General features: G+C 46.2%; 1 protein-coding gene across 1 annotated transcript in view; it reads left to right on the forward strand.

Moving 5' to 3' along the window:
• PTEN (phosphatase and tensin homolog) overlaps positions 1-27637 on the forward strand; it is a 49568-nt gene that overhangs the window by 15833 nt on the left and 6098 nt on the right. Inside the window, exons 2-7 of the mRNA XM_048310931.1 lie at positions 154-238; positions 4886-4930; positions 9696-9739; positions 12962-13200; positions 18700-18841; positions 21405-21571. Coding sequence (XP_048166888.1) covers positions 154-238; positions 4886-4930; positions 9696-9739; positions 12962-13200; positions 18700-18841; positions 21405-21571 — 722 coding nt within the window. The remainder of the gene's footprint in view (positions 1-153; positions 239-4885; positions 4931-9695; positions 9740-12961; positions 13201-18699; positions 18842-21404; positions 21572-27637) is intronic.

A 27637-nucleotide genomic window follows, 5' to 3' on the forward strand; every position in this document is an offset into this window, starting at 1 on the left:
CTTTTCAGATCTGCGCATTCCCATCTATTGCTTGCAGTCTGTTGGAGTTGTTGCTCTGATTTGGGTACAGCTCCACATTTGATTAATATCCATTTAATGCTTTTGTAGGCATTTCACGTGCTTTACAAATATTTCCATAACTTGCACATTCAGATATTTATCCAAACATAATTGCTATGGGCTTTCCTGCGGAGAGGCTTGAAGGAGTATACCGGAACAACATTGATGATGTAGTAAGGTAAGGATTTATTTTTCTTTTCCTTAACTTACAAAACTTGAATATTCTTTTCTGCACTCAGTTATGTCCTGCTGAGGAAAGGATGTGTGTTCTGACTTGTAGAAATGGTGAGATTTCTTGCATCACGTAGATGTTGCCTGAATAGCTTTCCCGAGAAATGTTGGAAACAACAAAAAATGGCCAGGCTGCTGTTCTGGGTTGATCTCAAATGCATATGATCTGCCTTTTTAGTGTGAAAAATTAACTTCACTAACTTGTTTTGGAGTGGAAAAAAACCTGGTTATTTACTTATAGAAAGACATCAATCCATGCCTCTCTTCAGTGTCAAGGTTTTCCTTAGGTAGCTGATGGTATTTCAGGATAGGTTTTCCCTTTTCCTTTCTTAAACTGATAAATTAAGTGCTTGATAAGTAAATTTTGATTTCGAATAGTAAATATAGGTGACTTTATCTAAAGGCTTTTACATTTGGTAGTGTTTAGTAATTATGGACAAGGAGAAAGATCATCTAAAATCTGTTATTGCTGGTAAAAACCCCCATAGGTTGTCATTTTTCACTTCAAATAAAGTCATTACTCTGAATTGCTGGCTACAGCTGAGGAAGAGGTGGAGAGTGTTGTAGGAACACTGTTGTAATTCATTTAGTCAAAACCCTACCTGGAGAGTGTGAGAGGTTGCATTAAAAACCAAACACTTGGTAGAAGTTGCCAAAAGTTTGTGGTTTTAGGATTAGAAGTTGGGATTTTTGTGAAGCTGTGATGCTTTAGAGGTCATTTGAAGTCATGAGCTCAGTAGCTCCATGAGAGACTTGGCCCTTGGGGCTGAGGGATAATGCAGGTTTTAATGAAGGTTTTCAGGGAAGGTGGGAGTGGGAGTGTCTGCTTCCAGGTGTGAGGTGCCATGGGGAGTTTCCCATAATTGTGCAAAGTGTTCCCACATGACATCCTTGTGTCTCAGCTGGAGAGACATGGATTGGATGGATGGAGCACCCAGTGGGTACAGGACTGGCTGGATGGCTGCAGGCAAAGAGTTGTGGGCAGCAGCTCATGGTTCCTGTGGAGACCTTGAGCTGTGGGGTCCCTGAGGGGCTGGTACTGCTCAGCAGCTCTGTGGGTGACGTGGACAGTGGGATTGAGGCACCCTCAGCACGTCCAGTGGTGACACACCGAGCTGTGTGGGGCAGTCACATGCTGGAGGGAAGGGATGGATCCAGAGTGAGCTGGACAGGCTGAGCCCACACCGACCTCATGGAGTCCAACAAAGTGAAGTGCAAGTCCTGCCCCTGGGTCAGGGCAGCCCCCTGAGGGATCAGTCCAGGCTGGGGATGAGCAGCTGGAGAAGGACCTGGGGGTGCTGTGGGTAGGAGCTGGGACACAGAACCCCCCGTGCCCTGGGCTGAGCCCCCAGCGTGGGCAGCAGGGGAGGGGGGATTCTGCCCCTGTGCTCAGGTGAGACCCCATCTGGAATTCTGTGCACAGTTCTGGTGCCTCCAACACAAGAAGGACATGGAACTGTTGGAGCAGGTCCAGAGGAGGCCGCTGAGTTGCTGAGGGGACTGGAGCACCTCCCCTCTGGAGCCAGGCTGGGAGAGCTGGAGCTGCTCAGCTGGGAGAGGAGAAGGTTGTGTGGAGAGCTCACAGCTCCTTCCAGGGTCTGAAGGGATACAGGGAAACTGGAGAGGGACCCTGCAGCAGGAACTGGAGGGCCAGGACACAGGGAATGGGTTCACAGTGCCAGAGGGGGCAGGATTAGATTGGGTGTTATGAAGGAATTGTTGGCTGTGAGGGTGGGCAGGCCTTGGCACAGGGTGCCCAGAGCAGCTGGGGCTGCCCCTGGATCCCTGGCAGTGTCCAAGGCCAGGCTGGACACTGGGGCTTGGAGCAGCCTGGGACAGTGGAAGGTATCCCTGCCCATGGCAGGGGTGGGAACTGGATGGGCTTTAAGGTCCTTTCCCACCCAGACTGTTCTGGGATTCCATGATTCTGCAATTGTTGGCAGGCAGAAGTAGGGCTGCTGGAATTTCCCTGGCGATTGCATCCAGGTTGGTACAGAAGTGAGCTGAGCTCCTCGGTTCCCACCCTGGGAGGACTCATCACCTCACCTGACAGTCAGTGGCTCCCTGCACAGCTGCACTCAGCTGGGCTCCAGCGGGTTGGTTTTGCATGTTCAACTGTCATGACGAAAATCACCCTCCACAAATAGCACTGAGAGTGTCAGAGCCGGGAGCTGACCAGGCTGGGGGAAGCGCAGTGCCTGCACTCTCTGGTGCCATGGTGAGAAGTCATCACTTGTCCAGAGCTGGGCAGATCCGTGAGGGCCAGTGCAGCAGGCAGGAAGCACTGTTAGAGAGTGTGTGTACCTGTGTGTGTGTGTGTCTGTGTCTGCTGGGGCTGTTAACAGAGGGTGAACTTGTGTTCTTGAATCCTGTGGTTCCACACAGGAAAACATTGCTTGGGGAGGTTGGGGCTGCCCCTGGATCCCTGGCAGTGTCCAAGGCCAGGTTGGATGGAGCTTGGAGCAGCCTGGGACAGTGGAAGGTGTCCCTGCCCATGGCAGGGGTGGAACTGGATGGGCCTTAAGGTCCCTCCCAAGCCCCAAACTCCAGCCAGCCTTCTTTCCCAGCAGTTAGAGGCACCTTTTCATGAGGCTGATGAAATAGCCAGTCCCTGATGAACTCCACCTTTGAAAATTGTGGGATAGGGGCAAAGGCTGGACTTTGGATAAATCACAGAATGGTTTTGGTTGGAAGGTATTTTCTCATTCCAGCCCCTGCCGTGGGCAGGGACACCTTCCACTCTCCCAGGCTGCTCCAAGCCCCAATGTCCAAGCTGGCCTTGGACACCTCCAGGGATTTAGGGGCCCCCTGTGCCAGGGCCTCACCACCCTCTCAGCCAAGAATTTCTTCCTAATACCTAATCTAACATGGGAATAATGTAAATAAATATCAGTAGCCAGGAGTCTTGGAAGGCCCTCTTCCATTCACGGCGTTGATTTCAGTAGCTTCTGAATGAAGGAAAATACATTTTAGTGGTTGAGTAGGTAGATATGTGTAAATTAGATTTTAGTACTGGAATGCCTGTATAATTATTAAGCTGTCCATAAATGATGATCAAAAGGAGCAGTGATCACCTAAAAGCATCATCCACCAAATTAAGATAAGCAGAGAGTAAATTAAGTGACTGCAGGGAACTGGATGCTCAATTATGATTTAAACAAGAATAAAATGTGATCATGCAGCATTCTGCATGTTGCAGTCCTCATCTGCTCCAGTCATCTTTTTGTTGTGGATTTTTTTTTCCGAGTGCTTTTTATGCAGAAATTCAAGGTGCTCGAGCTCCCGAGCAATTGGTATTGAGCCAGGATCATCCAGCAGTGGGCTTTTTCTGAATAGCTGGTACCCTGACAAATTCCAGGCTATTGCTGGATGAGAAGTCCAGCCTGCACTGCTGGCTGTCTCCTGTGACTGACACTTGGAGAGGTTTTGGATGGAATTTGGTCCTTAAAAAAAATCCTTGCCTGGAAGCTTATACTCCACTGTGTGGATATTCCTGAAGAGCGGAGCCGGCTCTCCCCGCTCTCCGGTGTGTGTTAACAAGCAGGAGCATCTCCTGAAACAAATCCCCGTGTCCACCAGCTTCCTGAGGCTCTCCAAGGCTGCCAACAGGGGCACCAGTGGGAGTCACGGAGTGTATTTTCCTGATGCGCTGGGAATCTGCCACTCGGCGCTGCACAAGGAGCGCTCACATCTGTTCCCATTTGAACGCAGGCCTTTAACCACAGAGCTGTTCTAGGTTCTTCTGGAATATTATGACCGATAACCAGAGCTTGTTTTTGCTTGAGCTTTCCAGGATTTCAGCAGCTAGTGTTTCTTTTCAATTTGAACAGCCTGTTCTGTCATGGCTAATTAAATTCCTTCTGGCTGATGTGCAGATACACACTGTTGATGATGTTAAGTGTAAACATTTGCATGTTATTTCTTCTTGCACATTGCCAGGTGACACATCATATATAATCACAGCAATTCTGATGAATCATGCTTGCAGTTTGGCTCGCCGAGGCTTGTATGGGAAGTTTGTGTTCCAAAGTGAGCATGGAAATGAAATGAGTGTGAAAAAGTGTAGTGGTCCTCCTTCCAAAACCCAGAATATCACTGGGGACTGATTTCAGTGGCAAATAATAAAAAACCTGGGATTAAAATGAGTGATTCTGGCTGGAGCTGGAACACAAGAGTTATTTTAACTGCTTTTCTTCATTTGGCAAAATATTTTGCATAAATGATTGAATGGGAGGTGTTTACAGATACCTGGTGTAATTAGTGCTTTCTGGTTAAAAATAAACAAGCCTTCCTCAGCTTCTTACAGTGATCTGCAGGTGTTTTAGGAATCAGGAAATCAGTCCATGCACAGTAGATATTTCAGTTTCAGGTCAGATCTTGGTTTCCTTAGTTGCATTAGTCGTGTTATCCATACTGCTGGATTATTTGGATGAGTGAGGTTTCCAACACGCTGCCTCCTTGATTTTTGGGGCAGTGCAGGGCTGGGACTGGAAATGCAGAACTGCACATGCTGGGTGGTGCTTTAAGGATGCTGCAAATTAAGGTCAACATTAGTGCAATGTATATTAATACCTGCTTTTTTTTTTTCTTGAAGGTTTTTGGATTCAAAGCATAAAAACCATTACAAGATATACAATCTGTAAGTATGCTCTTAAAGATGCATTCTCCAAAATAATGACTTCTGAAAATAGCTGAGGAGTGCAAGTGGCTTGCTGCTGTCCTGAAGCAGAGCTGGAGATGTTTTGCACATTTCTTAAAACAATTAAGGCTGATTGAGAGCACTGGTACTTCATTTAGTGGAGCTGAGTGAGGTTAAATGAAATGCTGGTGTGTATTCATGTTACTTGAACGCTTTTAAATGACTTGGCATCCAGCCCATCTGGAGCTTGGGCCATGTGATTAAAAAGTGAAAAGTAATTCACAGCAGGCTTTCTGTTCATGTATTAATGTCCAATTGCCAAATATTTTCCTGGGTTTTTCTCTATGCTTTTTTAATCAGACTGCATTGCTACCCAGACTCTGTTTGCTTCCTCCCTCTTCTTGTCTGTCCCTGTTTATTACTTTCAAAAAGCTGTTGGAGCAATTGGTGGTGGTTTCTCACTTCTCTGAGTGTAGTGTTTTCCTCTGAAAGTTTATTTCTGCAGAAAGTTGTTATTGTTACAGGAATTTTCTGGGTTGGGTGGGGTTTTTTTGTTGTTGTTGTTCCTTCATCAAACTTATATGTTAGTTTAGGCTAATTTCATTTGTATAAATTATTTGGTGATGTCAGCTGATGTTGAAGAGTCATGCTTTTCCTACCCCTCATTTTTTCCTGAAAATCTAAGTTGAAGATTGATTCTCTGCACTGTTACAGCTTTACTTTTTTTAATGAGTATGCTCCTAAACATCTGCAATTAATAGAAAAATTACTATAGTACTGAAATCCAGGCAGTGTGTGACATTGTAATCTGTCGGCCATTAAAATAAATATTTAAAAATAAGAATTTAAACCTGCCTCTACGTTAACTAAATGATTATTCATCAATCAGCTGCTTCCTGATATTGGAGAGAAGTGACAGCAGAAGCTGAAGACCCTCACAGTGGTCATTGAAGTTGTTGTGGGGTAGGATGGGGCAGAAAAAGATACATAAATGGAAGAGTCATTGGCCACCTTTCATAGATTTCAGTAGCACAATTGTATTTTCCAGCTTAGGAGCTTTCCAGAGTGTTATCCTTTTAATAGATGGATAAAATTTCTGGGTGGAAAGGCCAGTGCTTCCCAGCAGAGCTGATGGCTCCTTGGCATGTGGGTGCAGGTAGAGGAGGTAATTCCTGCCTCTCTCCCTTTGGAGTCCTCTGGAGTCAGCACTGGAGAATCCGGATCATTTAAAATCAAACTACCCTGGGTAATCAGTCCCCCCAAAGCCTCCTGGCAGCTCCTGCCTGTTTTGGGGAGCAAGGCAGAGCAAGAACAGCTAAACTCAGGCTGCTGCTGCCTGGGGCCAGTGCAGCTGTCACCTGCTGGGAGGGGTGGCTTTGGTGTCCCTGACGTGGGCTGGGTTTGCTGAGCCCCTCGTTCCAGTGTGGCTCCAGAGGTGCCAGCTAACAACCAGAGGTTGCTGGTGTAAACTCGTCAGAAAGGAGGGTTTTAGTGAGTCTGAGCATCTTTTCGAGCACCACCTCCCTGAGGAGCTACTTGCTAAGTTTCCACTTTGCTGTCTGCCAGAAATCTCATTTTACTGAAAAAAAGCTCAACCCAGTTCCCCCAGCCCTGCAGAGGAACAGCTTTAAAGTTTGTGAGTGAAAAGAACAGTGACGAGGCAAATGCATTTGACGTTTCTGGTGCTGCTCTGTGTGTTTTCAGCTGTGGAAAAAACTTGTCCAGGTGTGCCAAAGGTTTTTGTCTTCAGGCTTTTATATGAAAATTGATTTCCTTATTGCTAACTGCAAAACAGTCACAAATGAGACTTCCTAGAATTACTGTATTCATCCTCAGATGAAAACTTTTGGAGGATTAAACTGTTTATCCCTGTCTGGAGAGGCCAGGTTATCTCTTAATCTTTGTGCAGGCAAAGTTTATACACATAAAATGCCATCAGGTGAATTGTGGCGATGTTTGGTCAGGAGATGGGAAGGAATTGCATCCATCAGGTATTCCAGAGAACTTCATGTCTTCAGATAAAGCTGATCCTTTGTAAATAATGATCTATTGTCTGTGTTTCAAAGCAGGAGGTGGGAGTTCAGAAGAGTTATGTGATTATAGTCAGAATTATTTCAAAATCTGTCATGGGATTTGAGTTCCCTTAAGGTAGCTGTTCCACGAAGTTGATAATGATGTGCGTATTGAGCAGCTTTATCTAAAAGGATTTAGAGATTTTTCTGAAATTATGTCAGCTGTGCCCCATCCTCACATCTTGGCTTTTAACTTCCCAGCAGTTTGAGCAGTTTGATTTTCCTTCTTGTTTGTGTTGCTTCTCTCCTGTGTTCCTTTAACCCCTTGCTATTTCTTCAGTATTCCCCTTTAATTTAAATTTGTTCTTCCACTTTGATCTCCTAACTTCCCGTGCTGCCAGATTGTCACCTGCCCTGTTGTAATCATCTCCATCTTCTGCAGTGGATTTCCTTGAGCTGTCCTACAGGCAGGTGGTTAAAGGAAGGAGTTCCGATGAAAATGGGATTTTCTGTGCTTGCTGTGTCCCTGGGGCTGGGCTCTGGCAGAGGAAGCCCATAGTCCTGTCAGCAGTGGGACCACGACTGATCAGGAAGGTGCCTGGCTGGCAGGATTTTGCTTCTGGGTTGCTTTAAACTCACTTTGATCTTAAGGAGGATCCCAAGAACAGGCCAACTCCTTCCTTACCTCAAAAATGCAAACAAATATTCAGGTTTCATCTGGAGATCTGACTGTCTTTCAGCTATAATAGTGTTTAAAAGCCCCACAGCTGCGTTGGAAGTGTTAAGCCCCCCCAGTATCCCCAGAGTGTGTGTTGGTGGGATTTCTGCTGCAAAACCACACGGATTTGGTGCAGCTGAGGCTGGAGCTCTGCATTGGTTGTGTTCAGCTCCCAGAAGAGGGCAGAGGGAGGGACATGACCATGTCCTCAGTTTCCATCCTTGGTATCAACAAAATGGGTTTTTTTATCCCTCAGGGTATTCTACTTGATGATACTGTCTAGAAGTTCCAAATTTGATGTTTTTCTGCCCATATGTGGATTTTTTTTAAACATTTGAAGACTTTCATCTCTTACTCCCCATTTGAGCTGGGTGTTTCTTTAAAAGGAGGCAGGAAACTTTCCTGGATAAGATGCTTTGTGTTAACTGCTTTGCTTCCTAGCAGCCTCCAAAGTTCCTGTGCTGAGGGCTGTTCCATCCCCCTTGGATGTACATCCTGCATCCAGCCTTTCTTCTCAAAGGCTCGAGTGCACGTAGCATTTTTGTGAGTCCCCTCTGCCAGCTTAACCTGCTCACTTCTGACCCAGAGAAAGTGTCAGCAATGTGATTGGAGTTGTGAAAGCTGCCAGGCTTTTCCCTGGCAGAGGATAGCTCCGAGAAGGCTCTGGAATCCAGGGAAGGGGAAGCACTGAGAGCATGTGCAGCCCCAGCAGAGCTGCCTGTGTCCCTGCCTGTGTCTGTCGTGGGCAGAGCTCAGGGCAGCACTGGGAGGCTCCAGTTACAGTCGCGCAAGGAGCAGCCCAAAAGTCTGAGTGTCTGAAAGTGTCAGCTAAGCTCCACATGGCTCCAAAGGGCTGCAGTCATAACATACCTGGTAAGCAGAGATGAGTTCATACCAGTCCTGAAACTGGTGTGGGAATTAGAATCCTCTGAAGAGTATGGGCTGTAACCAGAACTGAACACCTAGGTGTGATTTGTCTACTGAAATGACTCCAGTAGTTGTGTTTCAACCTCTTTCATAGAATCCCAGAATGGTTTGGGTTGGAAGGACCTTAAACATCATCTTGTTCCAACCCCCTGCTGTGGGCAGGGATGCCATTCACTAGGTCAGGTTGCTCAGGTCCCCATCCAAGCTGCTCTTGGCAGGATTTGAGGCAGGATTGTTCCCAGTTCTCCTTTCTGAACTACGCTTCCACTCACACCATTTTGCCTGCAGGGAGCAGCTCCAAGGCAAGTTCTAGAGGGTATGCACTCTTGCCTTCTTTCCCCTTACCCCAAGATCTGATCTGGTCGTTCCTTAATATGCTGTTTTGGGGTTGTTTCTGCCTGTGACTGGTGTTTATCCTTGGGCAAGTCACCCTGTAAGGCAAATCCAGTGTGGTTTGCTGTGTTCCTGTCCAGCTGGAGAGGGTCTCCTCGAGTGGTGAGAGACTGATGCGACTCCAGAGCCTTCAGAAATGTACCATGTCCCAGGTCTGAGGGGGAACATGGCTGACTGGCCTACAGGGTTCACTTAAATTCAGGAATCAATGCCAAGTGGCAGAGCAGTGTCCCAATCCCTGCTTGATACAAGTGGTCTCTGTGATAATACTCAGCGGGGCTCGTGGTGGTCCTGCGATGTCCTTGTGACCCCCATCACTCCGAGCACCCGTGCTGCTGCTGAGGCACCGTGACCTGTGTTCTGAGGATCCCTTGGGTGAAGGTCACAGCTGTCTGCTGTCCGTGTGTTTGGCAGCAGAAAGGTGCTCCAGTGCTGGAGCTGCTCGTGCACGGGGTTAGAAGGTAATAATCCATTGCATTACGTGCATGAATTGAGTCACGCTGACTAAAACTACAATTACCAGAGGGCGAGTATTTGCCTTGCAGTAAAAGAACTCACACTTTAGCGAGCAGTCTGCAGCAAAACAGTTTTTCTGTGTGTAACCTCTAGTTTTAAATCATAAAGGTGATGGGCATGCCTGATTTTCCTGGGTGTGACAGATGCTGGGAGTGCCTCAGAGACTTGTCTTGAACTCTTGTCTATTTTTCTTTTTCAGATGTGCTGAAAGACATTATGACACCGCCAAATTTAACTGCAGAGGTACGTTTCTACTGCCTAATGTGTGTTCTCGTGGATCCTCAGTGAATGGAGGCCTAAAGGAGGAGCTGATGAATAGTCGTGTAGGAGATTTGGGCACAAGGAATGATGTCAGATTGCTTTGAGTCATTGGAAAAACTTGCTGTATTCTTGGTGCTTTCAAAAAAGTGTGTTCCTGACAGTTAAAGATCAAGATCTAATAAAAAGTCTACAGTTGCAAGAAATTTCTGCAGAATGGGTTACACAGAAGGTTCAGTTCAGTGAAGTACAAACTTCTTGTACAGTTTACACATGAGGCTCGGAGGAGTCTGGTTTTTATGAAGGCTGAAAATGGAGAACACTTAAGCCACTATCACTATACATATAAAGCAACTTTTGGAAGATCTGGCAGGACCTTCAGATGCTAAAAAAAAATTAATTCCCATATGATGCCTCTTAGAGACAAGTTGGGTCTTTGACACTTTGCAGAGCTACCAAAAGCAGTGGGGAATCTTTCAGGGGTGCCTTTTGACCAGCTCCTTGTGAGTGGATACTCATGTACCTGTTGTGTCAGTATTACCTCCCCAGCTAATAAATAAATGCAGGTTTACCTTTGTTCTTTGGCCAGAGGAGCATCTCTTGCTCAGTAGTAGAGCTTGTAGTTCCTGTGCTTCAGATGAGGGGAGATGAGGAGTTCTTGTACCTTCAGAATTGTAGGAGATGAACAAATTTTGGCCTCACTGGCTTATTCTACATCATATCAAGGGCTTAACTTCTGGTTTTCATTTTTATTATTTTAAACCATCCTTTTAGTTATGAAGAAGATTTAGAACGTGACCAAAATTTAATTGGCTGCTTTAATGTCTGAATATAGAAGGACTGAAATTGTCTTGTTGAAATTGTCACTGCTTCTGATTTGCTCTTACAATGTTGAATGACAGTGCCCTGAAACCTCACTCCATACACACCAGCCAGAAAAAAGTATTTTAGGATCTGCTTCAGCAGTGCTTTGGGTAAGAAGAGAAGAGGACGTGTTCTAATATGGCCAGAACATATGTTTGCTTTAATTTCTGCTTTTTGGTACGGGGGTGCTCAGCTCCCTTCGCTGTCAATCCCAGCCCCAAACGCTGTTTGTGACAGCACCTTTCACAGCTCCTCTGCACAAGATGTGTTGCATTCTTTAATTTTCACCCCCGAATTAGTTAACCTTAGATAACCAAATTGGTGACTCAGGACTTCCCTTAGCAGAGGAACAAAAGTTCCACTTGAGAGTCTCCTGAAGTGAACTGACTGCAAAGGGAACTTCTGATTCGTACACTGAGCTTGAAACACCAGAGTAGTTCGTTACTTACCCAGGATGATCTTGCATCACATTAAACACTGAAAGCTCTTCATCTTCTTTGAGCACTAGCTTTGTGTCCATGGTTTTTCCAGTTTCTGAAATCCTTCCATGCTGGAATTGCCTTCTGCTTTGCCACAGGCTTTCCTTTCCTTTCCTTTTTTTTTTTTTTTTTTTTTTTTTTTTTTTTTTTAAACTCTTCTATGTGCTATGGGATTTTTCTTACAACATGTAGGGGCTTGGAGAGAGTAATCAGGACTGTTCTCCATGCTGTGTGCTCCATTGCTAGGAGTCAAAATCCATGGAGGGACCTGCACCTTTCTCAAGGACCTGCTCAAGACCGTGCATTTTAGTGTTTCCTTTCTCTTAATCCCTCCGCACCGTCCCAGGGCACCCATTTCATCTTCTCACTCCAGCTTTGAAGGAGGTACCACGAGGTTTGCTTTTGATTGCAAATCTTGGATAGCATCTTCAGCGTCCTGTGAGTGCTTGTGGTTTTTCAGGCTGTTCTTTCAGGACTTCTTGACTCCCCTTTTTGTGGGAACCTTGCTGGCTGTAGTTGTGATTGTCTGTATGGCTTTGAGTCTAATTTGCAGCAATTTTTCAGCTTCTTTTCTTAGGGATTTCTAAATAAATTCTGTCTTGAAGTTCACATAAAACTTCGGGGATCATTTGGGAAGCCTTTGGATCTTCCACATGGAAGAGTTTATTACTGTGTGTTGATGTTTGTGAACATGTGTTGCCTCTTCAGCAAAGATGATTCACTTTATCAGCTTCCCTGTTTGTTCTGGGAGATGGAGTGGGCAGTCTGTCCTCTGAGTGAATAAACTGTCCTTGTGGATCCCTCCAAAAGGCTGTGGACTTGTCCTGCAGTCCTTTAGCAGTTCCATAACTTCATCCCTCACTTCTGCTCTTGGAGTCCTTGGGGATTCATCAAAAGGAGCCCTGTGTGCGTGACTACAGAGCAGTGCTTACGAAACCAATACAGGCACTTGCCAAAAAATGAAATGTATTCATTTTTAGCCCAGAAAAGGAAATGCTGTTTCTAGCTGAGAATTTTGAAGTGAACCAGAGTTGTATTTGTAAGATCCCAAGGCTGTCAGAGGGGAATTGGGGTGCACTTCATCAAGTGCTGTTCTGCTGAAAGCAGAACCTTGTGTGTAGTGCTGCTGGTCAGGGGGACATTGTCGCTCATCTGATCTGAAGTGGGAGAAGTTTGGGTGCTTCTCTCTGCTTATTTTTGGCTCTCTTGGGTTTCCTTCCATTTCCTGCATCGCTCAAAATTCTTTCCATCTCCAGATGGAAAAAAGTGTGTGTGAATACACCCATGCAGAAAGGACAGTGTTGCTTGGTGCCCCATAAGTGTTGCCAGTGCCTTACCTGAGATTGCTCTCCCAGTTACCATTTGTGAAATACGGAAATGGCAGGTTTTTATTTCACAAGGCCTTTGAGCGAATTCGGAGAGTTTGTTCCCATTGTAGAGCCAACTGTGTTCAGTAATTTTTCAGCAAAGCTCCTGTTGTCTGCTCAGTGGCTGAGGTCTGGCCTTGTTCTCTCTCAGCAGGTAGTTTAATTATTGCTGGAGTAATGGCTTTTCACAAGGTTATTCTGTGTGCCAGCACGCTCCTAAATTCTAGAAAATTCGTGTTACAGAGCCTGTGCCACTCGGTTCAATAGAGGTGTGAAATAGTTGCTTCATGGAGCAAGATGCCTGCTGATGGATTACTGGAGAAATGTCTGCAGTGCTTATGACATGATGAATAATACTGGAATTAAAAATACATCTAGATATGTAAGATGGGGGGTTTATTGAATAACTTAATTTTTACATGCTTGTCACAAAGGTTGACCTGTCTGAGCTTGCTTTGCCTGCCGAGGTTCTGATGAACTCCTCCTTCTCCCTGCAGTTGCACAGTACCCTTTTGAAGACCATAACCCACCACAGCTGGAGCTCATCAAACCTTTTTGTGAAGATCTTGACCAGTGGCTAAGTGAAGATGACAATCATGTGGCAGCAATCCACTGTAAAGCTGGAAAGGGACGAACTGGTGTAATGATTTGTGCATATTTGTTGCATCGAGGCAAGTTTTTAAGGGCCCAAGAAGCCCTGGATTTCTATGGGGAAGTAAGGACCAGAGACAAGAAGGTGAGCTGTTCCCTGTTCTTCTGTCCCCCTACCTGTAACTTGCTGCTTTTCCTCCTTGAGGTCCATTTGATGCTCAAACCCTTTAAGAAATCCATCCCATCAGTTGCAATGTCCAATTTAGCTTCAATAGGTTTGGATCAGTGCAGCTGGAAATGGAACAGCTTTCCTAAGCAGCAGTAGCCTTTAGTCACAGCACTAAACCAGCCTGGTTTTAACATGTCCTGTTCAAGAAGACCTGGACAGTTGATTTTAAATGGCTTTTTCAGCACTGTTCTGCCACGTGGTGCATCAGAGGGGCAGTGAACTTTCTCGTTCAGCATTTTCAGCCCAAATGCAAGGACTGTTCCAGCTTATTGTGCCTGAATGGATGAGTTGTTCGTCTCCTCAGGTTCCCTTAACTGCTGTGGTGGGGTTTGGAGATGCATAGGGGACTATCCCGACTGGAAGACCCTTATTGTTGGATGCCCCTCGTCAGTAAAGAGTAGTTAAGAACCTTTCTGGCAGGGCTAGGCCTCATTGATGGGAATTTAACCTCCTTATTTGAAATCTTCTCCAAAGGCGATAAAGTGGGACTTTTAAGGTCATTTTAGCAAGTTTCCCTGCTCACCTACCATTATTTCCCTGAGTGTGTTGGTTGAGCATCCCAAGGGGTCATCCCTGCAAGCCAGTTCCAGACTCCTCAGGCACAGAGCTCTCTCTGTTCCTGGAGTATTTGCACAAAGTATTAATTTCACAGTGTGTTGCTCTCTAATAAGAAGAGCTTCGTGTCTGAAGGCTCTTGAGAGCAGAAGTGTCACATAAGGAATTTTAGAATTTGCCTGTTAATTCATTGGAAGGAGCAAGTGACTCCCAAGTTAGCTCTCCTGACAAGGTGGAGCTGTTATTCCGTGTCCTGCTGAGATGGTTGTGGTGTAATACTGCAGTGGAGACAAGGTCAAGGTTTCCCATCAAAACTTTTGTGGCTTTTGGCAAAAGTGCATGAGAGAGACCAGGAATGAGCAGTGTGCTGAATAAACAGAGTAGATGACTCCTGCTGATAAGGATTATCTCCAGGGCTGGATAAAGCAGCATGAAAACTACAGAACTGAACAAATACACAGTGAAGTGTCGTGCCTCAGTTTCCCTTTTGTGAAAAGAAGGTTGTATTTCTCCAAGTTGGAGGTGAGGTCAGTCGGGTGTTTGTCATACCTCAGGGCTACCTTGGGCGTCTTGGAGGGGAGGGAGAACTCAGTAAACAGGAGTAGTGAGAGCCTTGTTTACTTCACTGTAAATACTGTCTGTAACCAGCAACTTGTTTTGGTTTCAATGTCTCTACTGCAAGAGTTGACTTTTTTTCCCCTTACAGCTCCACTTGAGTGTGGTTATCTTGATGTGGCCAGTGGGCAGCATGTGGTTCACATAATCCTTCAGTAGTGTTTATAAACAGGTATTCCAGTGGAGGCTCCTGGAGCCTTTTCTTCCCTTGTGGCCCATATTTCAGCGTTATATGTCAAGTGCTGCTCTCTGATTTGATATTTCACCACACCTTTGTATAACTGACTTCCTCAATTCGGAGTCAATGAGGCATCAAAAGAGCTGTTTGCACAAAGGGACAAGCAAACGCCTTTTTTCTTTCTCTTTGGCCCAGCAGAGGTATGATAAAGGAGAACTGGCTCTAAGAGGTACCAGATTTCCTTGGTTTAAAGCAAGGACAAGGTGCCCACTTCGCACATAGCTGCTGAGAACAGCCCGGCTACAATCACTGCTGCCATTAATGCTCATGGCAAAGTGCTGCTCCGAGGGCTCAGGCTGTGCTGGCAGGAAGTGTGAGTCTAATTGCAAGAGGAAGTATGACTAATTGGTCAAGAGCACAGCCCTGAGTACTTCTGGAGCCAGCTTTTCCCGAGTGCCTGCCGGGAGAAGCAGCTCCAGGGAGGCCTTTGCACCATCAAGTCAGAGGTGGTGTAGGTGAGGCTCAGAGTGGCTGCACAGGCTGTTCTTGTGCTGGGCAGCAAGACACTGCAGAGCCCAGGCTGTCTCTGACCAAACCCTCCCGTGGGGTTTTTTATTTCCTCTGCAAGCTGCCTCTTTTAACTTCTGAAACTCATTGTAGTGGGGGAACTCTGTCAGAAGAAGGGAGTGATGAAGATTAGAAAGTATTGGCTGCGTGGTGGTGTCTGTCAGTCTCCACCACTGTAGAACAGGAGTGATTTTTACTTTCCTTTTGCACCAAAGGAGACAGACTTTTCTGAACTGGGGTAAAGAACTGTAATTGTCCAGAAGTAACCTCAAAAAAAGTCCTCTAAAGAAGCTGCTGCTTCCAGTGTTTGAAGTGATTAGTTTATCCTGCTTTTTTCCTTATGATGGATACTGACACACTACTGTGGTGACAAAGACTGGCAGCTTACCTTCCTACAGCTGGAGAAAGTCTTTATTTATTCCTGCTTCTGCCTTGGAGGGTTCTTTGGTGAGGATTAGGCTTGGAAGGAGGCTCAGTGGATGGGGATCAGCTGTTCAAGTGCTGGAGATCATCCACTCAGGAGCATTCTTTGAGCAACATACTGTTCTATTTTCAAGGATGGCACCTGAGAGTTCTCCAGTGGGGAAAGGCTGAGAGATTTGGGATTGTCCAGCCTGGAGAGGAGAAGCTCTGGGGTGACCTCATTGTGGCCTTCCAGTGCCTGAAGGAGCTACAGGAAACATGGAGAGAGACTCTTGACAAGGGCTGGAGGGCCAGGACACAGGGAATGGCTTCCCAGCGCCAGAGGGCAGGGATGGATGGGATATTGGGAAGGAATTGTTCCCTGGGAGGGTGGGCAGGCCCTGGCACAGGGTGCCCAGAGCAGCTGGGGCTGCCCCTGGATCCCTGGCAGTGTCCAAGGCCAGGCTGGACACTGGGGCTTGGAGCAGCCTGGGACAGTGGGAGGTGTCCCTGCCATGGCAGGGTGGCACTGGATGGGCTGGTGGGCTCCAAGTTCCCTTCCAGCCCAGACCATGCTGTGTTTCTGTCGTGTTGTATAACAGAACAGGAAGTGAAAACCAATTATTTTGTGTGAGGAAGCCTCAGAATGACCCTCTGAGCAGGGCAGAGATCCCACGTCTGATGTCAGAGCTCATCACTTGTGGTGTCTGCGTGTTGGACGTGCTCGGGTGCCAACCTCTGCTAAAAGTGATGCCCTAGGCCTGCTCTGAGGCTGCAGCTTCACTCTCACAGTAGGGAGGGAACGTGAGGAATGCTGTTTCCAAAATACTTGTTCTTCATAGTCCTGCCTGTGCTACGTTGAGAGGAGAGCCAGGAGCAGCACCTGACAATGTTTGTGATGCCCTGGAAGCGCTGGCACGGGGACCAGAGGAGCTTATCTCACATCTCTTTAAAAATGGTGGTGGTGATAGACAGGAAATCCAAGCTTGAGCGACTTCCCTGTCTTTATTCTTCTGGAGTAAAAGTGAATGGTGGTTGATTGCACCCCTTGGAATATCATTAGTTTGTTATGAAAATGTTCTGCTTGGAATTCAGACCTTTGGAAATGGAGAACTCTTGAGTTCTGCTTCAGTGGGACTGGTTTCAGGGTCTCAGGATATAAGGGCTGTGTCTCCAGGGAGTAAATCTCTGGCTGGAGGGATAAAACTGCCCTGTTGGAGAAGAACTGGATTTGCTGTGGGATTGACTATCGGTGTGAAAGTGTTCCCTTGCTTGTCCTGGCCAGGTGTCCTGGGGTTTTCCATAGGACACATCCATCATGGCATGAGGAAGCTGTGGGCAGGGAAGGATGTGTTCTCCTCACCTCTGTGCTTTCCTCCTGCTTCCTTCTGGCAGCAGTGGCAAGCACTGCTGGCTTGCTCTGAGGCTGGGATTTGCTCAGTCCTGAAGCTCAGATCCCGGGAAAGCGAACTTTAAAGCTCCCTTAAGGAGTGGGTGTGATAAGCACTGTGGGGACATCTGAGCCAAAACCACAGCCAGAGTACAAGGCTGCTGGGGAAGGTCATTGTGCAAGTGCTGCAGGGAAAGGGCTTTTGTGTAATTTAGAAGCAGCTCAAGTGATAAGGAGACATAATTATCGACATTTTTTTTTAATAATGGCAGGAAGTGACTGTTTTCATGTGTGCAGAATAGAGATTTGCTAAATTAAAAGCACTCCGGCCACTCAGTTCATGGCTGCTGTGAGGTGAAACAGGTGAAACTAAAAGTTTACAGAAGTATGAGGTATAGGTTTTGTGAAGAAATGCTCACAGACTCATGCATGAAAACTTCTTGTTTATCTGCAGCTTATTCCAATTCCACATTCAGTTTTAATCAGAAAGATTCCTTAGTGATGCTGTTGCAAGCCTGCAGTAACAGGTTGTTCTAGACCGTGTAATGCATTTTCTGGGAAATGAAACCATTTTTCATCTTTATCAATTTTACTTAAAAATATCGGCTCAAAGAGCTTTAAAGCCGTTCCTTTATTTGAAGCTTTAAGCTGATTTAAAATCAGTAATACAAACATTCTTAGGTTTTATGCTCTGAAAGCAAATGTTTACCTCAGAGTTGTAAACTCTACAGAAGTCTTTCTTCGAATACTTTGGGCTGTTGGGCCTATTTTAATGAAACTTTGCACATTTTTGGGAAAATATTCCAGGATGTTTTGTAAGAGAAGGCAGCATTGAATACAGTGATATGAGCAAACATTAGAGTCTCGTGACTTAAAGCACTGTCAAAATGTAATTCCTGTAGTGGTGGATTTTAGAATTCTTAAATGTAGTGGTGCCTAAAATTTAGAGTATGTTTAGGGCACCTCCTGCTTAACATTTGATGCTCTCCATCCCAAAAAAAGCAGCAGCTATTTTTGACATGACCCTCAGGGTGTCTGTGGCGTTTGTTTTTAAGAAATGAGAAAAATCTGCATTCTTTGCTTCATTGCTGGGGATGGATGTTTGGAGAGCACAGAATCACAGAAGGGTTTGCGTTGGAAGGGACTTTAGAGGGTGGTTCCAACCCCCTGCCCTGGGCAGGGACACCTTCCACTGTCCCAGGCTGCTCCAAGCCCCAATGTCCAGCCTGGCCTTGGGCACTGCCAGGGATCCAGGGGCAGCCCCAGCTGCTCTGGGCACCCTGTGCCAGGGCCTGCCCACCCTCCCAGGGAAGGATTATTTCCCAATATCCAACCCAACCCTTCCCTCTGGCAGTGGGAAGCCATTCTCCCTTGTCCTTGTCACTCCAGCTCCCCTCTCCATGTTTCCTGTAGCCCCTTCAGGCCCTGGAAGGCCACAGTGAGGTCACCCCAGAGCGTCTCTTCTCCAGGTGGGACAATCCCCGTTCCCTCAGCCTTTCCTGGTGGGAGAGGTGCTCCATCCCTGAGATGTACTGAAGTACTGGCAAACCAGTGCCCTGCTTGCTGTGTGCTGGGGCTGGTCAGCAGTGAATGACCTGTCCCTTGGGGTTGCTGTGCCTTCAGCTGCAGGTGATGGGCAGGAGCTCTGCCAGCGATGCTGATCCAAGGTTTTTCCAAGGTTTTTGACACTTGTTTTCCCTCCGTTTAGGGAGTGACAATTCCCAGTCAGAGACGCTACGTGTACTACTATAGCTACCTGTTAAAGAACCACCTGGATTACAGACCAGTGGCACTGCTGTTCCACAAGATGATGTTTGAAACAATTCCCATGTTCAGCAGCGGAACTTGCAGTAAGTACCAGCACCCCTTCACCTCTGCTCGGGAACCCCATGGCATTTTGGGTGTGGTGATGGCACCAAGAGCTGCACATCTTGGACAAGGTCACATGGAAACCGCTCACAGTCCAGGTTCCGCTGGGTTAGTGGGCTCTGTCCGCTGGGACCCTCCCAGGTGTAGTCTGTGAAGGACTCATGATTGTTTTACTACAGTTTTAAACTGGCAAGTGTTTTAATGGTTTGTAGAGAAGTGATTCCGTATGTAGAATCACTGAGGCTGGAAAAGGCCTCCAGGTTTGAGTCCAGCCTGTGACCAGTCCCCACCTTGTCACCCAGCCCAGAGCACTGAGTGCCACATCCACTCATTCCTTGGACTCCTCCAGGGATGGGGACTCCACCACTCTCTCTGTATATATTTGTATATTTTCTCCTTATTTTTGTAAAAAGCCCCTTTTTTTTTTTTTTTAAACACAGCGGCTCTTGGGAAACATGAACTGCTGAAAAACATTTGCCTAATGGCATGTTGGCTTCCAGTGCAGCAACATCATTCTTCCCATGATGTTCAAAAAAAAAAAAATAAATGAATCAGTTCAACTGGGTAAATACCTAATTAACTGTGGAATAAACTTTTCTTTATGTGGAGGTTTCTAAAGCATTAATACACCTGTGAATGATTAATCTGATCTGCTGATACGCTGTGTTAGTGAGGAACAGCAGATTTTGTGATGCTTTGAAACACAAAAACAAATTCTGCTCTGTCCTGTGGGCTGTGTTGCAGGGCAGTGGCTGCCTTGTGTTGCGTGCTCATTTTTTGTCGGTGGAAAAAATCTAATGGTTTTGCTATGGGGATTACAGCAATGTGTAATTAATTCCAGTGCCTCCTGTGGCTTTGATTAAAATTGCCCTGTTAATATTGTTGTGAGACAGTACCTGAACATGTAACGCACACCAGAAACAATCAAGCAGCTTGTCAGGCTGTCTGTACAGGAGGAGGGAGGGGGAGCCTCTGCCAAAACCCCTCTGCCTTAGGGAAGAGGTGTGGAGGTTACAGATTTCTGCAATTGCCGCTTATTTTTTTTATTAGTTTTGGATAAACTGTGCTGTCCTTGAGAGTCTGAACTGCTCGAGTGAGCGCTGACTTGTGTGTCCATGGCAGGCTGCTGGTGTAGTGTTTGCACAGGAGGCTGTTGGGATGAACAGCAGATTGGCTAGGCACCTGGGAAGATAAATCAGCTATCAAGCTCAGAAAGAGCATAATGCAATATTTTAAGTTTTGTGGCGTTCTCAGTGGCTTTTCAGAATGTGAAAGCCATGGTCTGTGTTGTTCCTTTAGTCGTGTTGTCAGTTGTGATGGGAGTAATTTTACCAACACAACAGCTTTAAACCCACCTTCCTTGGTATCATTCTGCTGCTTTAAAGCCACTGAGAGAGCAGAGTCCTACCTCTGGGGCAGAATGAAAGGATGACAGGGTTTCACAGCTCGGAGGGCTCAAGGGAGATAAGGGCAGAAAGAGAAAGATGTGTGGAGAGCTCACAGCACCTTCCAGCATCCGAAGGGGCTGCAGGGAAGCTGGAGAGGGACCCTGCAGCAGGAACTGGAGTGGCACGACAAGGGAATGGCTTCCCACTGCCAGAGGGGAAATTTAGGTGAGATATTGGGAAGGAATTGTTCCCTGGCAGGGTGGGCAGGCCCTGGCACAGGGTGCCCAGAGCAGCTGGGGCTGCCCCTGGATCCCTGGCAGTGTCCAAGGCCAGGTTGGACATTGGGGCTTGGAGCAGCCTGGGACAGTGGAAGGTGTCCCTGCCCATGGCAGGGGTGGCACTGGGTGGGCTTTGAGGTCCCTTCCAACCCAAACCATCCTGGGAATTCTCTGAGCCTGCAAGTAGCAGTTTCATAGCTGGGCCCTTCAGCAGGATAGTATGGGTGTGTTTAGTAGGGACTCCCACAGCACTGCGGGGGTGTCTGGCCATTTGCAAAGCAACTCTGCTTAAAGTGGACCAAAAACTCCTCATAATATCAGTGTTAGCCCTGCAGATTTAATTGGGGAAGTTATGCCATGGCTGGCACTTCTCTGGTGATGGTGATTTACAGGACCAGCTTAGGCTCTGTTGGTGCTGGTTGGTTTTGTGTATTAATGTTCCCGTTTTGTCCTTGGTTTTGCTTGTTTGCAAAGAGTAGAAGTCAGTTTATGCTGACCTCACCAGCCACTCTACAACTGGAAGAAGAGGTGAGAGAGAATAAAACCCCTCACTTAGGTCTATGTAATAGAGAGGAAAGGCAAAATGCAAGGGACAGTCAAGTAGTTGTCACTTTTTATAGTCATTATATTAAAAAGAAATAAAGTTTTAGGAGCTCACTGGTGGCCTGAAAGTATTGCCATGAAGGACAGAAATCTTTGATGTTGTTTCCAGTAGCATCTGGCAAAGTTTGGTCTCCTGTGGTGTTAAACCCTTCATAGAAATTTATTTAACTTTGAAAATATCGTAGCTCATGATTTTGTTTCTGCTACCAATATTGTGCTTTTTTGATACTTTTGAGGCTTCTCTGACAAAGTGACACTCTTGTTTTGTCACACAGATCCTCAGTTTGTGGTGTACCAGCTAAAGGTAAAGATATTCACCTCCCCTTCAGGACCCTCACGACGTGAAGACAAGTACATGTACTTTGAATTCCCTCAACCTTTGCCGGTATGCGGTGATATCAAAGTGGAATTTTTCCACAAACAGAACAAGATGTTGAAAAAGGTTGGTTTCCTTGCTTTCTTCTGGAAAATGTTGTTGAGCCAGGCCCTGATGCAGGGTTGGGATGTTGGTTATTCTTCAGGGATGTGTAATCACGGCATTTAATTCTTTGATGTCTGGTTTTCTCAAGGAGCCAACTGACCACAAAATGAAAGCTGGATGTTTTGGGAGTCGGTGGGATTAAGTACAAAGGTTGGATAAAAATGATCCTGGATCTGTATTGCAGTCGTTTGGGTAGTAGTGAGTAATCTAATTGAGGAAGAAACATTCACCTTCTAAAAATAGACTTGCATACTGAGCAAGTTAACTCCAGCTGTTTTCCTCACTAAATTTTCCTGAGGTTTGAGCAGGCACAGAAGATCCTGTCTGTGCTGTTGGCTGATTTGTACCCATCTGTCAAATTTAGCTGAATTTCTGAGATAATTGAGTTCCCACGCACTTTGTAAAAGTATCTCTGCAATCTCTTCCACCACCTCTCTGTTCCCAGCTGCAGTGCCTTGACAGGAGAGGTTTAGAGAATTCACTCAGAGCTGAGGATTTTGTCGGGGTCTCAGCTGTGGGAGAAAAATTAATGTAGGACTTACTTTGAAACCAAAGTCAGCCTGTTCTCAAAGCTGAATCCCTGAGTTTCTTTAGTTCTGGTGCTTGTGGAGCCTCTTTGGATCTACCAGAGTGAGAGGTGAGGATGAGACTGTGCTGATTAAAGGCTACCTTGGTGTTTGCCACTTCAAACTCCTCATCAGTAGTTACTCCCTGTTGAATGGAGGTTAGAAAACTTGAGAGCATTCTGTGAGTGAATTAATAAAAATAAGAAATGCTAGAGTGGATCAGGAGACAAAGAAGTGCTGAGGTAACATCCCTTAGAGCTGTGCACACAGGTCATACTGCCAGCTGTGTGTGAACACGCATGCACACAGTTGTGTGGGCTTGCTCAGGTGTGAACCAGTTCAGTTTGTGTGCTGGTGTCTGCAAAAGTTTCTGGACAGTTCCTTAGTGGCACTGTTTTCCTTCTCTGCCTGTTGAATGAGATGTTTCAGTTGGTCAGTGCAGTTATGTGCAGTACAGACACTGTGAAACAAAGCATTTTAGGAGCAGAAATTCTACTTTAAAGCCAAGATCATTGACATTTAAAGCAGCAACACACAGCAGTCAGTTTTGAGAAGAGTCTTTTAGAGGAGCACCCAGATGAGTAGTGTGGGCTGAACATGAGGGATGCGGGGAGGAGATGATGCAAACTCTGACACCTCAGACAAGGTCCTGCTCTATCTGCTCTCTCCCCTGTCTGGGCTGTGTGTTTGTTGTTTCTTTGCCATCTCCACTACCACATGGATTGCAGACAGACCTGAGGGGAAGTGCTGTGCTGCTCTGCCCATCCCTGGAATACCAGTGTGCAGGTCAGCTGCTGGATCTTGGCTCTGTAGCCCGAGGAACAAGCTCCTGTATTTGTTTTACCTGTGGAGAGAGCACTGAGATGCAGAGACAGCATTAAGTGAGAGCCCCTCATGAGCACACAGAGTTTCTGCAGTATGAATTGGGTCTTTGGGAGTGTGTAGAAGTGCAGAACCACAGCAGGAGGGTTACTGTGCTGGAGTTTCAGTTCAGAGTGTCAGATTGTGGTTTCATTTCTTAAGAATCTTTGTCATTTCTGAGTAGCTGGGTGATACCTTTTTTTTTTCCCCCCTCCCTTTTTGTCTGTTCTTACCAAATAGCCAAACTGTTTGGGTTATGTGGATTACAGATAGTGCAGAGGTGCTCAGTTTCTCAGTGTTTCCGGACTGGTAGAGCCAAAGAAATGGTGAAGGTGGTTCTTTTCACACCTGCAAACTTTTCTGAGATGGAAACTGCCCCTTCATCACCCAGTAAAAAAACCACCTTGATAATCTCTCTGAAATATCTGTTGAATCAAGTGTCTTATTGCCTCAGCTTTCCATATGAATGGAGGAGAGAGGAAAATAGGTGTGAGATGTTTCACAGTTGTGGTAAGATCACCTCTCTTAGCTCTGCTGCAAACAGAGGAGCTGATCCTTCCACATGGTCCTCAGACAGGTTGTTGCATAAAGTGAATAAGGTGAGAACAGGGCAAAGGGGAATACTGGTGACAGAAAAGCCTACCTTAGCTCAAACTGAACACATTTCTCTGTCCAGGTGTTTCACGTCTGTGCCTGTTCTTTTTTACATCAACTGACTACACAGCTTTCACTCAAAACCCCAAAAGTGAAGGCCTTCCACTGGGGACACTTGCATTTTTAAGATCCCTTTATGCAGTGATCTCCTAATTCATGAGGAAGCAGCATAATTAGGAGTAACAGCATCTTACCATTCAGAGATTCTGGTTTATTCACCAGCTTTATGAAAAGTGGAATTACAAGTCTGTTGCCTGTCACTGGTTCTTCCAAGGTTTTCTGTTAGCAGGTCATAGGGAGCTAAACAAGTCTTAAAGACATCACATGTTGACCAATGGCATTTTACCTTTAACATCATAAAAAAACTTAATAAGATCAATTAAAAGTGTAATTCCTGGTGCATTCTGAGCCTCAGGCTGGAGAATGGTTGTGTCTCATCTGAGATGAAGAAAGCTTGTTGGCCCTGGCTCTGGTGTGGTGTTTGGTGACGCTGCTCTCAGCTGAAGTGCCCCAGATTCCCTCACCTGTACTTGCTTCCAAATTTCCGAATCCTTTGAAGAGCAGCATTATCTGCAGAGCTCTCTGTAGGGAGGGCCCTCCTCTATTTTGCTCAGGCTCATTTTGGATAAAATTAATGCATAAACCAGACCAAACCCGAATGACCAAATGACTTTAAACACCTAATGTTGCAGAGTCAGTGTGAGGTTTAAAGCAGCCACATGTCCTTTCTTTTAATGGCAAAAGTTAATTTAAGCAAATTCAGTGGCTTTTGGGAGCTGACCTCAGCCACAGGACCACTGGTGCCACTGGGATATTGGTACAGGGCTGACTGCCTTGGAAAAGTTTCAGTCTTTCCATAGTTTCTGCCACCTGGCATCAGTTAGGAAGTCCACAGCTCTTGGTCTTTTCTTGTCTAATCAAGTTGTTTACTTTATTCTCAGACTCTTTCTTTAGTGAGCTGTAGCTGCTTCCTTTCAAGAACAAAATGCATGCCCACATGAGAACAAAATGGCTTGAGGCTCAAGTGCAGTGACTGTGTATGAATTTCTGATGGGTAGAAGTTAGTAATTGGGGGGAATTTTTTTTTGAGCATGGCTTTTTTTTTTTTGTAGCTTGACTGTTCTTCCATCTCAGACTGCTGCTGTAGTCACTCTAGTTTTGCTTCCATGGATCTCTGCAAAGCCTTTTTCTTCCAGTTACTGATGTTGACGTGATAATCTGAAAGTATTTCAGAGTATCCTTAGATCACTCGGTTCAATGAGAATCTGTTTAAAAATAATACAGAAATCTCCTTATCCTCCTGCCTCCAGAGCCTGGGGGTGAAGGAGACCTTTTTTTGGGAGTCCTCCCAGTACAGATGAGAGGGAAATGTTGATGTGGGTATAATTTGTGAGAGTCACTGGTGGTTTATCCCGAGACTCCAGCATAGGAGGGCTGACAGCATTGTTTGAGCGGTTACGTTTCATCTCTCGAGTCTCAAGATCAGTTCTGCTGCAGAGTTCAACAAGGCTTTGGGCAGTTGCTGTTCAGCAAACGCTGAGGAATGAACTCTGAAAATGTCAGAAGATTCAGTGTTGATCTGAAAATTGTACAGGAAGTTCCATCAAGCGGGCCTAGGGAACAGGCTGAGCCATGATCTCCATTCTTGGAGAGCATCTCCAAAGCCCTCAGCAGGTGCTGCAGCGTGCCTGGGGGTGCCTGTAGATCACTCTGCAGAAGTTAAGCTCCCAGGAGGGCACGGGAGCTCCTGATTGATGGCTTAAATCTTGGATTTGGATCTCAGTCTGCAGTTAGAGACCAGCTCTAGAGTGGAGGATGTTTTTCTGTCAGTCTGAGAAACTGCACGAGGTAGGGACAAGCACTGTTTGTCAGAATTGTGGGATTAAATCAGCCTCTGCCTCATCTGATACTGCACTGGAGATTTATGGCACAGATTTGGTTATGGGAAGAAGTACATCTGTGGTTTATTTTTTTTTTAAGACAGATGTCTGTGATGTAACTGGAAGTGAAGCTAAACACATTGAAAAACAGTCTCTTAATACTTTTTTTTTTTTTCAGAAGTCTATTCATTAACTTGTGTTATGTGAGCACTTGGGTCTGGTATTTTGATTTGCTATATAAAGCCTGAGTTCAGTTCGTGCCTTGATTTTTGAAATTCCTGTCTTTGGCCCATATTACATCATCTTTCTTCCTTGTCTCCCATGAAATATCTTGGATCCTGACGCTTTAGCTGAATCCTCACTTTGAATAATGGATTTGCTCTTCAGTGAAAACAGTGACACAGTTATCAGCCTTAAGAGCTAATTCCAAGTCTTCCCTCAATTTGAGTGGCCGTGCCATGTTCTAAGACCCATGAACTCAGTTTATTAGGCTAATTAAGTTGTGTAGTGGGAAGGAAAGGAAAATAACTTGCTTTAAGACGCTGGAGGGAGATAAAAGGAGAAATGACCAGCTCAGCTGAGTTGTATTGTTTAGTTTGAGTCCCTCAAGACCTCTGCAAATTTATCCCAAGGAACACAGATTAAAAGCTGTCTAGTGAGAGGCTCATTGTCTGTCAGCCCCTATCCCTGAAGCTGAGTCCCCCCCAGGCCCTAAAGTGCCAACGAAGTCCTTCCTGGTTCTCCACCTCATGGAGCTGAAGGCGAGGCACAACAAAACTGTGCCTTCTGCTTCTGCTGGCAATGATTCCCATCCAGTGGCCTCTTTCTCTTTGGCTCTGCTTTCCCCACTGGTGACAGGAGCCATCCCTCCATCCCTCCACCCATCCCTCCATCCATCCCCTGCAGCGTGTCCTCCCTTCCCTGGAGCTGACACTGGTCCAGCACCAGAGCAGTTTTCGGCAGGAAAGCTGATGTTTGTCTCTGTTTTGACCTGAGCAGGTCCTTCAGTATGAAGAGGAATAAACATCTCATCTCCTTGGATTCTCTTCTGAGGGACTCACTGTGGGTGAGGAGCCTCGATGGGGGTAACCTGAGGATGTCTTCACAGGGATTTTGTCTGCTGCCTCTTCCTTTGGGAGAGAGACATCAGCAGAGTGAACCCAGGGTATTCATCCTCCACTTCCAGACCCAGGCAGGGCATTTCTAAGGCTGTTCCTGGGGAGAGAGGAGGGTGTGAAGTGTGTAAGCAGGGCCTGGCAAGAACCTGCCAACTGCTGCCTGCCGTGGATGGGCTCCAACAAGGCTTCTTCAGAGATGGGATGGCTTGAAGGGAGTCAGTGGCAGTGGGAAGCATCTGTTAGACTCCCCAGACAACTCTAAGTACAGCATGTGCATTTGCTAGATGAACTTGATTCCCAAAGTGCTGGAGAGAGAGGCACGTGGTGAAGTGGAGAACTCCACTACCAGAAGTGTTCCTGCCTGGATTTTTAACTTCCTTTGGTTGTTGCCCTTCCTTGCAGGTCGGGGGACTCTCAGGTGCTTGCAGAAATGCAGACAAGCCGGAAGTGGTTTTGTAGGCTTTGCCTAAAATACTGAAAATCAGTCTGACCTTTGGTGGAGAGGGACACTTGGGGGTTCCCAGTCTCTTGTTTGAATAAATTAGTGAGGAGGATGAGTGGGAGTTAAGCAATAGTCCAGCTCTTCCCTGCCCCCTTCTCCCCGGCTCAGGAAAATGCTGTGGTATTTTGCTGCTGCCAGACTGCCTTCAGCAGGAGGGCCTGCTCGTGTCACACACACTGGAACCACTTCTGTTCCACCTCTGACTTCCCCCCCGCTTCCTTACCAGCAGGGATGAATAGGAAGATAGGGCAGGACGTGGATTTTCCAGTAAGAAATTGGAATTAGATCTCCCTGGTAAACCAAAATATGTAAGTTAGCTCAGAAGGAGTGAGTTTGTGTTCTGGTCCTGTGTAATACCGAGGAATGTTAGCTTCTGGAATGGGTCACTTCCCTGCAGCTTCAGCAGGAGTGCAGGAATACTGACCATTGTGGGAAGAAGTGGCCAT

The sequence above is a fragment of the Corvus hawaiiensis genome, chromosome 8 (assembly GCF_020740725.1).
Source record: "Corvus hawaiiensis isolate bCorHaw1 chromosome 8, bCorHaw1.pri.cur, whole genome shotgun sequence".
Lineage (NCBI taxonomy): Eukaryota > Metazoa > Chordata > Aves > Passeriformes > Corvidae > Corvus > Corvus hawaiiensis.